This window comes from Molothrus aeneus, chromosome 22 (genome assembly GCF_037042795.1).
Source record: "Molothrus aeneus isolate 106 chromosome 22, BPBGC_Maene_1.0, whole genome shotgun sequence".
Taxonomy (NCBI): Eukaryota; Metazoa; Chordata; class Aves; order Passeriformes; family Icteridae; genus Molothrus; species Molothrus aeneus.
This window is the reverse complement of record NC_089667.1, coordinates 2,302,237-2,317,123: the sequence shown is the minus strand read 5'-3', so window position 1 is coordinate 2,317,123 and position 14,887 is coordinate 2,302,237. Positions and strand designations below refer to the sequence as shown.

The 14,887-nt window shown below is 43.1% G+C and overlaps 1 protein-coding gene across 3 annotated transcripts in view; it reads right to left on the bottom strand.

Annotated features, from left to right (window-relative positions):
* The window catches only part of PKNOX2 (PBX/knotted 1 homeobox 2), a 104,028-nt gene that overhangs the window by 9,109 nt on the left and 80,032 nt on the right, over positions 1–14,887 (bottom strand). For all 3 annotated transcript variants that reach the window (XM_066564383.1, XM_066564384.1, XM_066564385.1), the window contains 3 exons: positions 13,714–13,853; positions 8,987–9,158; positions 5,587–5,775 (listed from right to left, as the gene is read on the bottom strand). In XM_066564383.1, coding sequence (XP_066420480.1) covers positions 5,587–5,775; positions 8,987–9,158; positions 13,714–13,853 — 501 coding nt within the window. The remainder of the gene's footprint in view (positions 1–5,586; positions 5,776–8,986; positions 9,159–13,713; positions 13,854–14,887) is intronic.

The following is a 14,887-nucleotide window of genomic DNA, read 5'->3' as shown; positions in this document are numbered from 1 at the left end:
CTGCTGACTTTCCCATTTTGTACCACTTCCCTGGTGTCCAGCTAGTTCTCAAGTGTTGAACATAATTTCAACAAAGAGGATTTTATTCACCTTTTATTCATTTTCCCTACATTTTGATGCATTTCTTCAAGAATCCTATGATTTGGGTTAAGGAAAGAGAATTCCCTGGATTAGTAATGTGCAATGATACTGGAAAAGCCAACCAAGGAAATGTGATCAGGGTGGGGAAGGCTGCAGCTCCCTTTCTCCAGGTGCCAGAACTCCAGAGATGGACTCTGAATGCACCAAACCCACCCATGTCACATCAGACCTGGCTGTGCTGTCCCCTGGGGAGCTGGGGTGCTCTGGGTCCCCTTCAATGCATTTCCCATTGCTGGGGGGGGAACCTGAGGTCTGTTCCTTTCTCCCCTTCTCCCCATCACATTATGTAACTTTTCCCCCACCAATCACCATCACTTTGCCTGTGCCATCTTCTCTATAAATGTCAGGCTTTTGCTATTAAAACCCCCTCGTGGCACTTTCCCCTCCTGTGATGCCATTTCCAAAATGTTGGACCCAATGCCTCTGCCAAAAGTTACTTCTGTTATTTTTCTTATCTGGAAATTTTGCTGCAATTGCTGTGAATTTTTCATTCGATTCCCAGACATTCCTTTCCACAGCTGAATTAATTTTAAAAATGCAAATAGGACTGTCAAATACTTGGACTTTTTTTTAGTATTCCTTCCCCACCTCCAGTCTTCTGGGGGATGTAGTTTTCAGTTTGAGAAATGAATATCTCTCAGGATATAGAGAGCAAAAATCAGTCTCTTCTGCACACTCTTGGATTTGGCCCTGGCAAAGGATCCAGCTGATGAACACGGTGGAAATATTCATAAAAAACCAAATGTGGTCCAGGAGAACACCAAAAAGCAGCTGGATATTTCCAGGTGCAACCAAAGTTTGGAGCAGCTTGAAGACCTCTAGCTTTCCTCCCCTGCCTTGTTTTTCCAGGATTCTTCCTAAAGAAGGGCATCCAGAACACCATTTTTGGAAGTGTGTTGGGAAAAAGCAACTTGGAATATCAGAAAATGGGAATAAGAAATTGCTGTTTCCAGATACAGTGGTCAAAGGCATTTTCAACAGTATTTTGTGATGATAAAAATTGCCATTGTTTTTGTGGTGTAGAGGAAAACTCTCCCATCACCATCTCACTGGCGTCCAAAAAGGCAGAATATTGGTAATTATTAGAAAGAGCTATTAAAGGAATTAATGTTCTTTCTGCAACAGAACTTTGGTGAAACCAAAGTGACCCAATGGAAGTGGAGGCTCCACCTTCAAATAAATATAGAGAGATATCTCCAAGAAGATTTTAAAAAATATATTTTGCATACCAATTGCCTCAGATTGCAAATGTCAGCCAAATTCTGCTAGGCTGTTCTGTTCTGCAATGGAAAATATTTTATATATTTTATATTCTGAGACTCAAGGAAGTCAATGGAATCACAGAATGGTTTGGGTTGGAAGGGACCTTAAAGCTCATCCAGTGCCACCCCTGCCATGGCAGGGACACCTTCCACTGTCCCAGGCTGCTCCAAGCCCTGTCCAGCCTGGCCTTGGGCACTGCCAGGGATCCAGGGGCAGCCACAGCTGCTCTGGGCACCCTGTGCCAGGGCCTGCCCACCCTCAAGTTGAAATGCTTTTGGCAATTTTGAAATCTGAGTGTGGAAACAAATGCATCACTAGGTGTCTCTGCAGACCCACATCTCAGCCCTGATCAACAGCAAAACAAGATTTCTCTGAATTAAAAGTCACTTCAATGAAGAAAAATATCAGGGACATGACACAAAAAAAGCCCTTTCTTACAATAAGGAAAATGTCCAAGTGCCAAATTGTAAGAAAGTGCTAAAATTCAGTGCTACTTGAGCTTCTGTCCTTGTCCTTGTGCTTTGTGACACAGACATTCATTTGTGGGTGGTACACCACGTGTCAAAATCTGTCTCATCCTAAATCTGAAAATTACTTGTGCTGGGGGATATTTGGAATTAGCTGGAGAAAAAAAAAAAGAAACCCATGGGTTTGCCAAGAAAGAGATGGCCAAACTCAAAGGCATGCAAGATAATTCATAAGGCTCCTTTGTGAATGGATGTGTGCACGGAGATGAGAAAAAAGTTGGCTTTAAATAAAGAGGAATGCAGGGCTGCTCACAGGGCAAACTTGGATAAATTAAGAACTATAGAGAGAAGAACTGCATTGAGTCCCACCAAAGCAACTGTCCACCTCCAGCCACAGCAGCGTGGGCCAGCGGAAGGGTCCCTGCCCTTGTCAGGGTGTTGGGCTTTAGGGTCTCCTCCAACCCACACCAAACTACAATTCTGTGGAGAACTAATCTGAGAAGAAGAAACGCTGTCCTGAAAATGCCCATTCAAACACTGCCAATTTGAAATGAGAGCTGGAAAAACCAAAATTTGATTCCATTTAAATGTCCCTGGCAGCACTGTGCTTCCCAATGTGATTGGTTTTGCAACTGTTTTTTTCTTGCAAGTGGAGAACAGTGAGGACACCTTTGATGTCAAAGGAAAATTGAAATTAAACATTGATTTAAATTGGTTTCCTCCCTCTTCCACAAAAGAAGGACCTCCCCTCTCCCATCCTGGTCAGAAACAGCTCAAAAATACTCATTAAATTAAGGGAGTGGGCTAAAAAGTCCCTCAACGAGGACTTGAGGTAGAAGAATGAAGCCAAGTGAAAATCAACCAACAAAAAATGAAGAGGAATTGATTGCTTGGTGGACTTGGAGGACAAAGAGGAAATGATCCAATCACAAGACAAAGCAAAGCACAAAATGAGGAAGCAATGGAGAAAAGAGGGTACAAAAATCTTTGGTAATGAAAGTTCAGGGAAGACTCATCACATGGGAAAGCTCCAGACTCGTCACCCAAACTTGGCCAAAACCAGGAATCATCTGGCAACATAAGAAGATTTCAGCAACAGTCAAAACACCTTGTCTGGGGGTTCTCTCATCTTCCCATCATCTCAGACACTTTGCACCTCCAAAAATTCTTGCGTTTTCCATCTTAGAAAGCAGAAATAGCAGCAGGCAAAGGACCATCCTTTTTGGATCCACCAGGGAAATCCAACAGATTCACCAAATTCACCATTGAGATGACATTTTGACAGGTCCAGACATTGTTTTCCCAGTTTTGGTTGATATCCTTGTTATTGTGTGCCCATAATTTTTTTAACATGTCCTTTGGTAAAAAACTTATCCAAAACCTGAAATATTTCACTTTCATGACAAATTTGGTGTATCTCAACACAAAATGGTTGATGCTCTTTCCAAACCCTAAGAAAACCTATTTGCTGGGACACCTCCTTCATTGATACTAATTACATTTCATTATTTAGATTTTTTTTTAATCCTGAATTAATGGCCTATTTGCTCTTGCATCTCCCCTCAGCATGAAACCAACAGGCTGAAAATTAGAGAAATGATCCCACTTGCCATTTTTAAAACAATCCCATGATTTTTCAGCTCTCTGGAGCATCCTTAGCCTCTAAACTCAACTGATGGATATGGAGCATTTCCACCCTTTTTTATCCATGCTAACTCAAGTAGACTCAATGAGTTGAAGCACTCAAGCACTTGGCATGGTGTAGTTGGAAAATATTTGCCTTTGTGTCTGTCATCCTTATCCCATGACCAGATGAGATGGTGACTCTATCATGAGCCATCACTGTGACTATTTCAGCTCCACCTGCTGAAAATCCCTCAGGGCTGAGCCAACATTTCCCCTCCAGTTGGGTCTTTCCTGGGTGTGTTCCCATTTATTTCACAACTGCCTCCAAATCCTCACTTGAATTCCTCAACTTTCAAGTCTGGCCCAGAAGGAAATGGCAGCAGCTCTGGGTTTCCAGGAATCAGAAGCTCTTGGTGCCTCTCCATGGGCCTGATTATTTTCCAAAGACTTGTGCTAATTTTCTGATATGATCCCCCCCTCTTTGTGAGACACTAAATCCTCATTACTTTTCCTGACCGATGCATTCTAATTAGATCAACACTTAAAAAAAAAAAAAAAAAAAGGAAGGAGGGGGGGAAAATTCACAATAGCCACAGGACGGCTTTCCATCTCATTAACTCCCTCACTTATTATTTTCATGAAAATTACTGATAAAAAACGTGCATCTCCATTTGCTGGGACCGGGAGCTTTGTCGGCTCATATCTAACATCTCTCTCATCACCCAGGATGTGAGCTGTTGCCATGGCAATGCACAATAATAGAAACTAATAAATTACAAACGAGATGCTCGTTGAGCAATTATTGTTCTCTTTTATGCAAGTGTCTTGCTAATTTTGATCATAAGGAATGCTTCCATAAAGCAGCAAAGGGATAATAAGTCTATTTCTAGAGATTATTAGAATATAGAGTGAGGATGGGGTTTCTTAGATCAATGATTAAGTGGTTTGGTGCTTTCAGGGAACCTAAATAAAAAACTGAACTTTTCTGGGGGGCTTTTCCCTCATCATGTTGGGAGCTTCAGACTCTGCAGCACCTGGAGCTGAGCTGCTAAAAATTTGATATTATTTTCCTTTCCACCGCCTTAAAAATGCCCCAAAAGCCCTAAGAAGGCCCCACCTGCCTCCTTTTTAGGGAGAGCTCCAGGAGCTGCCTGGGTTATTTTGGGTTCACTGCAGTTATTTCTGGTGGGATTGTGCAACCCTAAATTCTACTTTTTTACCCCAAAAGTCAAGTGCCTGAGAGAGGGAAATGCCCTAGGGAAACACAATCTAGCATCAAGATTTTTGGGATGCAAGCAGCCAAGATTTATTCCCTGCACTGCAGATGCACATGAAAACCCCAACTCATGGGCAGCTTCTTTTCTGAATATTGAGTTACAATCCCTTATTTTGCCCCAAAAGCCACCAAGGTTCAACTTCTTTTGGCTACTTCAGGTGATATTTCTGCAGTTCTCAGGCATTTCCTTGTACTCTTCCACTATCCTTGAGGCACCAATTGTCTTCTTCTCCCAGCTAAAATCCAAATTATGCAAAAGAAGAAGCAAAGGGAATGTTGATCATGCTGGGGAAGAACTGCAAGATCTGCTGAGACACAAAAAGGAGCAGCGAAGCCAGAAAGAGTTACCTGAGACCCAAAAATCCTTTGAGCTGCCTTAAAACAAAAAGTGAGAGAGAAACAGTAGAAAAAATCCTGATGTTTCTCACCTTCCTGCCAACAACAATTTTTTTTCATTAAAAAATGCAACTTTCTTGTTTCTATTCCCACACACTTGCACAGCTCCCTTGCCCTCACATTTAATTGCTGCAACATTAGAGTTTAGGAGTCTCTTGCAGAGCCACAAACATTGGGGTTGCAGCTCTGCCAACACATGCAAAAAAGGACTTAAAAAATTCAAAATAAAGGGAAAAAAGTCACCACAACATCATTTATTGCACTCTATGAGCAAGGCACAGGATTTTTTTTTTAATTCTTGGGGATCACTTTTTCAGGAGGCCACAGCTCTTGTAGAGCAAGTCTGAAGCCTTGTTGGCAACTCCCCATTGGCCAAAGTGCAACAATGGTTATTGGAGAGGAACTTCAAGGCATTACCTGGGGGTGGAGGCTGATGGAGGAGGGGTTGGGGGAGTAGGGCCCCCCCAGGTCGTTCCTGAGTAGGTTGTCACTGTGCATCTTGGTTTTGAGGCAGGTGATGTAACGGTTGCAGAAGTCCTTGCACAACTCATTGACCTTCTCCAGCTCCAGGAGGTGGATGCGCAGCACCTGGATGGCCTTCACCATCTGCACAAGGGCACAAAGTTAAAATCAATATTCTCCCCCAAAATCTAACGTAGAACCGATCCCCTACAGCAGAATGAAATTCATTTCCTTTCTCAACATGCACAAGAAATGAATATTCTTGCCCAAAACCCATCCCAGAGCCCATCCCTCTGCGTATCTGCATTCCTTTTCCTTGCCCATCAATCAGAGATCCAAGAGGAAAAAATTCACCAAATTCACCACTGCCTTCATGGGAATTGCTCCCCATGCCCCAAAAAAAGAGTACAAGCCAATCTCCTCGTTGTTGAAAAGTGTTTGGTTATTCTCTGGAGACCACTTCTTCTAACAAGATTACGGGGCTGCAACTCAGCCGTGAGCTGTTGCTGGTGCAAAGCCTGGGCCTCATTAAAACGTACCCCATAAACCTTAAAAAATTTACACATAAAACATTCCTCTCGCCGAGCTGAAACCTTAAGTTTTACAGCCGCTGTTTGAAATCTTGCATAATATATAAAATTTCAGCTATTCACTCCGGGGCAATAAATCCGGTTTTATGTAACAAAGCGTCTTTGCATTTCAAAGAGTGTTTTTAACTTGCAAATTTTAGTGGTCATCTTTACAAACTGCAAGTTGCCATGGTTGGGAAACATCCTGAAAAATCCAGGGCCAAACTCCTGTGGCAGCTCCACGACAGAGAAAGTGAATTTTTGGTTGGTGAACAACAGGGATGATAGGTTGAGGCTGGAAAAATCTTTTATTTAGCTTCCTTTATTGTTTTTTTCTTTTTTTTTTCTTTTTATTTTCCCCTCCTCAGCAGTTGACACAGGCAAAGCACAAGGTGGAGGTGTCGTGCCCAGGATTTCCGCATCCTCCCAGGGCTCACCGGCCATGAAAGTCAATATTCAAGGGCAAAGGCAAGAAGACCTGACACATATATGTAAAAAAATAAATCTCTCAATTATCTCAGCTCATTTGCTTAGGGTCTCATTTTATGTCCCTGCTCCGCTGCGTCGTATATCTGTCCGGATAAAGAGTTACAGTCCAACGGCGTACGTGCGCGGGGTTGTAAAAAATACAGATGCTGAATTAATTGACTGTGTGGCACTCGGCAGCTGATTGAGTTGATAATGGTGAGATCTGACCTTTTTCTAATTTCTAATTATGTGCATCTTGGCAGCGAGGAATACATGACTCTTATTCTAATGATAGCTAATGCCACTGGCCTTTTCAGCCCTGCTGTGCCATCACCAATTTCTGGCAAATGGGTGGTGTTAAAAAAAAAAAAAAAGGAAAAACAAAACCCAAAGAATAACAACAACCAAAATAAGGAAAATGTAAATAGAGGAAAAGGGTCCAGGTTGAAATGTTGAGTTTTGAGCACTGCAAGTCTTTTTAACTCAAAATTCCCTCCCACCAACAGGAATGTGCTTCTGCAGCATCAAATCAACCATCTCCTCTGTCCTGATGCAGGTTACCCACACTGAGGTGCATGGCTCCTCCTTTTTTGGTGGATTTCTGGGCATTGGATAGAAAATATATACCCAGCTATGTACTAGAACCAGGGCAAACCCAGATAAACAGAGATACAGACACATAGAATGACACAGCAACAGATATAGAAATATATGAATATGAATGTATCAAGTCTGTAAGGTCATACATGGCATCAGTGGGATCAATCCAACTGCCCATGGTCACCTTGGCAGCAAGAGTTTCTTCAGAATATGCCTAAAAACCACGATTGGTGTGATGTGGGTTTTTTTTTTAGAAACCACACAAAACCTGAAAATAGCTGGTGTGGATACATTTCCTGCACTGACTATTTGCTGGTGATGTTTCATCTTTATATGTACAGAAATAGGTTTTCCTTTCCTCAAATTTTAGATTCTTTTTCCTTCATCTGGCTCCATTTCTCTCCTCCTGCTAGACCCTTACACCCATTTTTATGCAATTTAATGCAATGGGGGTTTGTTGGTGCACCTCAGCATTTGTTTAGTCCAAAAACTGAAATAATCCCAAACATTGTTTAGGTTATTGGGTTCCTGTGAGTTGTTTGGTTTTTTCTGATTGCTTGTCCCTTGCAGGGAAATTGCAGAGCAATTTCTGTTCTTGACTACAAGTTATTGCAAAATGAGTTTAGCAATACGTAAAAGGGGGGCTTTGCCTGGCCTCCAAATTTTTTGGAGGGCATTCTGCAGACTCTTGTTTTAGGGATGTTAAAAAACTCTTCTCCACAAGTTAAAGTTGGGTGCAAACGTGGGATTTCACTTCATGTTCAAATCTTCTCTTGCTTTTTTTAAAAAACAGTAGGTTTTGCACCTAGGTAAGTTTTGCTAGTTCTTCCCTTTGTGATATGTGATCATTCAAAATCACCTCCTTGATATCTGCAATACTTGGAAAAAGGAGCCTGTGAATTGCCTGATTTTGCTTCTTTTTTTGGGATGGAAATCCCTCTGCTACAAGTCCCAGGGGACACACAGTCCCTCGGGGGAGGTGTTTTGCTGTTTACACCATCAGAGGTGCACAGAATTCCCTCTCAGACCTTGAAAATCCATTTGTGGAGCATCAGGACGGTGCCACAAACTTGTCTACCCACGTTTGCCATGGAGACCATGTGTGGAGGCTTTCCTGGACAAAATGACAGGATTTGGGGATATTTCCTGAGGTCCTCACAAGAGAAATCCAAAGCAGAGTCTTCTGAGGCACCATCCAGCAGCAATGGATGCAGTAGGAAATTTGAATTGATGCAGCAGGGAGTTCACCAAAATGGCTTCAAGTGTTCCAAACTGTTGAGATCCATGACCTTATGGAAAAAGTTATCATTCTGCCCTGCTTCTAGGACATGAGCTGGCCATGACACTTCAAACCAGATGGTGGCAGACAAGCGTGCTGACACTTCTGCACGTTGCACTGAGGAGCAGTAATTCCTACAGAGACTGCAAGTTTTGGGGCACAAACCAACCAGCAACCTCAGCTGTTTTCAGGAACCTCGTTGACCCCATGGAGGTTGTGTGGGACAAAAGGGGACAGGGGGCTTGTTCTTACAGGGGATCTTCTGGAAAATGTCTCAAAGAAGGTCCTGGAGAAGGTCTCAAAAGGTCTGTGGAAAACCTTGCCAAGATGACCAGCACTACAGAGCCCAGAGACATGGTTGTACATCTTCATTTGTTCCTCACCCCCTACCTTTTCAACACCCCCCAGAAATCATCTGCCACGCCCCAGCCGCCTATACCAGGTTGTCCAGCTCGGGGTCGTCGCTGAAGAAGGGCTTGTGTTCCTGCTCCTGCTGGTGGACAAAGTTCTCGATGTCGACATCGAAGCTGGCTGAGGTGATGCACTCCGAGCCCTGCGTGGCCTGCTCACACTTCTCAAAGAGCAGCGTCAGCAGCGGGAACAGAGGGTGCCTGCAGAGGACAAAGGAGAGCACCCATAACTCCCACTGTTTTAGGTCCCATGTCCATCTTTACCCATCCATCCATCCATCCATCCATCCATCCATCCATCCATCCATCCATCCATCCATCATCCATCCATCCATCACTCATCCATCCATCATCCATCCATCCCTCATCCATCCATCCCTCATCCATCATCCATCCATCCATCCATCCATGCATCCATCCATCCATCATCCATCCATCCATCCATCCATCCATCCATCCATCCATCCATCATCTATCCATCCATCATCCATCCATCCATCCATCCATCCATCCATCCATCCATCCATCCATCCATCCATCCATTCCCTCCCAGTCTGTAAGAACCTGTTGGTGCAAACCTCACTCCCAAGTCACACTGGAAGTGGTCCCTCTAGATCTCCTTCAGCAACAAAAAAAAAGCTTAAAAATTGTAAAATTCAGTATCTCCTCCATCAGGCTTGTTCCAATATCTTGGTGTTTTCCATCATTGCAACAAAGTTAGCGTTTCCTAAATAGGCAAAAAGGTTAAGTCTTGGACATAGCCAAGATGTCCTGGAACCATCTGCTGTCCAAGTGGCTTTTCCTTTCAAGGATGGACATCAGCACCTGCTCATGGATGGTAATATTTCACCTCAAAATCTCTTTTGGTTGGAGATGGATGGCACTTCTATCTGCCTGCAGCATCCTATGGACCAACCTTGTTATGGGTTGCTCCCCCACCAAGAGGTCTCTTTGCACCTCTGACAAGTCCACAAAGATGGGTCAAATACCACTTCTTTCTTACCATGAGATCATCTTGAAAACAAAGATTTATAGTTCTCCTTGAAATCCAAATCTCTCCAATGATGATGCCAAGTTGATGCAATACAAAATGCAAATACACAAAGAGCACCAAAGCGCATGGACAATACAGGGGTGAAGACCACGGCTTAGGGCAAGACTCAATGAGCCCCTCCAGCTGTGCAAATTCAAATCAAAAATGTTTTATGGAGTCTTTCCAGGCAGAGATGCAAAATGCTCCTGCAGGAATGGCCTCCCACAGCACTCCAGTTATCCAAGCACAATGGGATTGGCTCCACCATTTTATCTCCAAAAGATGGCCCGAAAGATGATTATGAATCACCTCCTGACAGCCTCTTTGAGTCGGAGTCAGGCGAAGGGGTTAAACCCCTTGGCTAAGTCTTCATTTGCAGCCGCTAATACCACAGCATATTATAGTTTAATCTGTCCTGATCCTGGTTTAATGCAAGATTCACCGAGGCTGGAGCAGAGAGTGGCGAGGGGGGGAAATCATTTCATAATTTCAGTCGCCCCGCTGGAGCTTAGCCAAGGGATATGAAAGGCAAATTCCAGGCGGAAAGTTGAATTATTGGGACTTATGAACGGTGGCACCGCAGCAGGTGCCTGCTGCCATTTCCAGAGCTGCTCCAACAATTAGGAGCAGAGGTATGGAATTATCCCCAAGGATGGGGGTTTGGGGAGGGGGAAGGGGGGTTGCAGCCCCTGAGCAATTTGAGCCCCTTTTTTTTGAGGGGTTGCATTAAGGCCAGCATCACCCCGTGCTCCTCAGTATTGATAATGGGGGCAGTGCTGCTCTGGGCTCCCAGGGAGGTTTGGGGCTGGCCAAAAGGAGGGAGTAGGAGGAGGAAGGAACGTGGCCATGGGGAGAACGGTTTGCTTTTCAGCAGAAAATAAAATGGAATAAAAAATTTAAAACCTAAGATAAAATAAAAATAAAAAAACCAAAGTGGAATCCAATCCGATCAAATCCATCAATAAGTAAAGATAAATTAAATGAAACAAAACAATAAAATAAACACAAAACAAAACAAACGTTAACGTTTAAATAACGTTAAACTAACAAAAAAACCCCCAAAATCTAAAATATCTGTATTAAAAAAAAAAACCAAAAACAAACACAAGGGGAAATCAGGGGGCCAAGACCCCCAGGGATGGGTTAAAGGAGGGCACCAAGGAGGGCAGTCCCGAGGAGTGCTAGAATTTGGGGGTTTGCCATGAGCTTTATGTGGAATTATTGTGGAATTTGGGGTTTTTTTTTCATTTTTGCATGGGAAAAAACCAACCCAAACCACGTTTTCTCCATTTCCAGCCTTTCCGTGCTCACATCATGCAAAGGAAAGGACAGCCCACCATGGCAGGTGGAGGTTGTGGCATAAAAATTAAGAGCTGGAGCCCCTTTTTGCTATGAAATTTGCAGTGGAGGGAATGGATGGATATCCAGGATGCACAGGAGAATCAACAGGATTTCCCCACTGTGGGTGTTACAGAGGAGGAAAACCACCCCTCTGGCAGAAAGGAGAATTTTGGAGTAGAAAAATCTGCTTTTGCTGATTTCAGTTTTGGAAAAAAAAAAAAAACCCTGAGTTTGTTTAGTTGGGCTTTTTTTCTGCCAGGGAATCCTCCAAATGAAAGGGCTGAACCAGCCCTGACATTTTCCTGCAGGAGAGAGGTCGTTTGCAGCCACTAATAAAAAGGATTCGACACGGGCTAATAAAGAGGAATGAATTCCTCTAATGGCCTAATTTCCCACCTCAGCCGAGCCAGCAGCACAGCAGGCACATCACAACAGGAATTTTATTTTTTTTCACCCCTTTTCCCCTAAAAAAAACTCAAACAACCCAAAACAAAACAAAAAAAAACCCAAAAACCAAACAACAAAAAATAACACCACAAAAAGCCTCCCATCAAACTTAATGCAAAGAAATCCAGGCATTTCCCACTTGGAAAAACCCAATTTGTGGTGCTTGGGTGGTTTAAGCATCATTTCCCTTCAGGAGCATCATCTTCTCTGGCCCAAAATCCATTGGGAAGTCCCAGCCCCACTGTTGCATAAAGTCAAGAAAACACTTTAGCTGGGAGAAAATTGCAGCTGAGAAGTGGCACTGCTGGACCAGTCCCTGCCAAGCTGCTCCCACACCAACAAGGGTGGGGAAGGATTTTTTTTCCCTTTTTTCTATTTTTTTAACGGGTGATAAACTCCTGCTGGGGCATAAAACCCGGCAGGGTGACTTGTCCATGGGTTTTTATATTTCCCATCACATTTTCCCAGCAATTTCCCTCCAGCTTGATCGACTGATGCTTACAGCCAATGCCTCCTGCCTTGGTGCAATTATTAAAAATTAACAAAAATCCATTGTTTGGGTGGAGGGAAATGGGCCTAGGAGAGCTAAGAAAAATCCTTGTGTGCATTTGATACCCAATGACATACCCACCATCCATTTGAACCACTGGATAGGGAGATATTCAGCAAAAAAAAAGGTTAATTTTATGTATATATATAATGTATTACATAAGTATATAGTAGGATATATTTGTTTCATATAAAATATATTTGTGGGTTTGTTTTGGTTAGTACCCAAAAATAAGCATCCAGGTTTGGGCAATAAGTGCACACAGGGAGCTGGACAGCAATTTCCCCCCAGTTTTCTGGGGCAATACCTCCCACAAGGTGTTTGTTCCATGTCTTTGACCTTCCAACTAAGGCTGTGAAAATCCAAGGGTGGGGTTCGTTTTCTTCCCTTTATCCCACAAATGCTGCAGAACTCCTCAAGGAAGGGCAAAAAAAGGTGTTTTTGCCCTCAAATGGCTTCTTTTGCTTTGAGGAAATGATTTCCATCACTGAGAGACCTGCAGTGAATAATTCTTGGAGTTTTCCACGGAAAGAGTGAGTTTATTCCATACTTTCATCCACTTTTTCAGACCTTTCAGCCTTGTAATATTTGATATTTGTAGGACAAATATTTTATTTCCTTCAAGTCTAACTTGCAATTTTTTGGTTCACAAGCCCCCACAGCCCTGGTCATTGATAGGTTAATTCTAAACCTTAAACTTTAATCCTAATTATATTAGAATACTGTTTCTCTTGCATCATTGCTCTATGATTTGTAAATTATCACATATCACTTGTATAATTACATATTACTTATATAATTATACTATTTACATAATTAAAACAGTACTTACAGTAGTTATATAATAACATTACTGCATATATTAAAATATTATATATTATTATGCCTAAATTGACAAAAAAGTGAACTGGAGGAGCCACCCATCCCTTGCCCATCACTGCCCACATCCTGTACAGACACAGGAACTGCACATTTCAGGTTAATGTGTGACTTCACTCCTTGTTCAGCCTTAAGTCACATGGCTTTGTCCCCAAAAAGGTAAATTTGGGGTTTTTTTTAAAATATTTTGAAGGGGCAGAGATGCTGCAGAACAACATCCACGAAGGAGCTCCATCACCACATGTTACAATCAATAGTTATTATTGCTAAAAAGGAGCTAATTGCTAATTCCCCCCTTCTCCTGTGTTAATTAATGCATTAGAAGAACAGCAGATTAATAATGCATAATAATAACGAATGCATCAAGCAACCAACCCGGCAACCGATGCATTAATTAATGCATCGGCGAACTGATGCAACAACCCACAATAATGCAATAATTGATGCATTCCAACAACGAAGCCATTAATTAAAAGGCATTAATGAATGCAATTATCTAGCCTCACCTGTAGACAGCCCTCTTGTCGGCCTCCAGCTGCGCCTGGGGGTCGCCACCCGCGGCTGGCACCGGCGCGTTGGCGGCTGCCGCCGGCGTGGTGAGGTGCACGGGCTGGGCTTTGGTGGGCTGCTGGGCTGTGGCTGTCATCTGGGGAGGGCAGGGAACAAAGGAGAGAGGGGAAAAGAAAGGTGAAATAAAATATCATAAAACCAGGAATTGTTGTGCTTTCCTGCTGGGTTTGACAGCGCTCTGCGCAGGATTTGGGGAGTTCGGGACACAATGCTCTGGGCTTTGGTGGGCCATGGCTGTCATCTGGGGAGGGCAGGGGATAAAGGAGAGGGGGGAAAATAATGTGAAATAAAATATAATAAAATAAAATAAAATAAAAACAAAACCAGAGTTTGTTGAGCTTCCCTGACAGGTTTCGCAGTGTTCTGCGCAGGATTTGGGAAGTTCGGGATGCAATGCTCTGGGCTTTGGTGGGCCATGGCTGTCATCTGGGGAGGGCAGGGGATAAAGCAGAGGGGGAAAAATAATGTGAAATAAAATAAAATAAAATAAAATAAAAACAGAGTTTGTTGAGCTTTCCTGATGGATTTCGTGGCGTTCTGTGCAAGATTTTGGGAGGTCGGGATGCAATGCTCTGGGCTTTGGTGGGCCCTGGCTGTCATCTGGGGAGGGCAGGGGATAAAGGAGAGGGGGGAAAAGAATGGGAAATGAAATAAAATAAAATAAAATAAAATAAAATAAAATAAAATAAAATAAAATCAGGGTTTGTTGTGCTTTCCTGACGGGCTTTGTGGCATTCTGCATGAAATTTGAGGAGTTCAGGATGCAGCGTTCCAGACTTTACTGGGCTGTGGCTGTCATCTGGGGAGGGCAGGGAATAAAGGTGAGAGGGGAAAAACAATGTGAAATAAAATAAAATAAAATGCAAACAGGGTTTGCTGTGCTTTCCTGAGGGGTTTCCCAGTGTTCTGCACAGGATTTTGGGAGTTTAGGGTGCAGTGCTCTGGTGCGGCAGGTAAAACATACCCAGGCATTTTATCCTTGCCTGGAAAGAGAAGGTTTAGATTTTCACCACATTTTCCCCCACTTTTCCCACTTTTCACCAGGGTTAATACAGGAAGAAACTCCCACCATCTTTATTGTGTGGGGTAATTTAGGCAGGGATGTTTCAC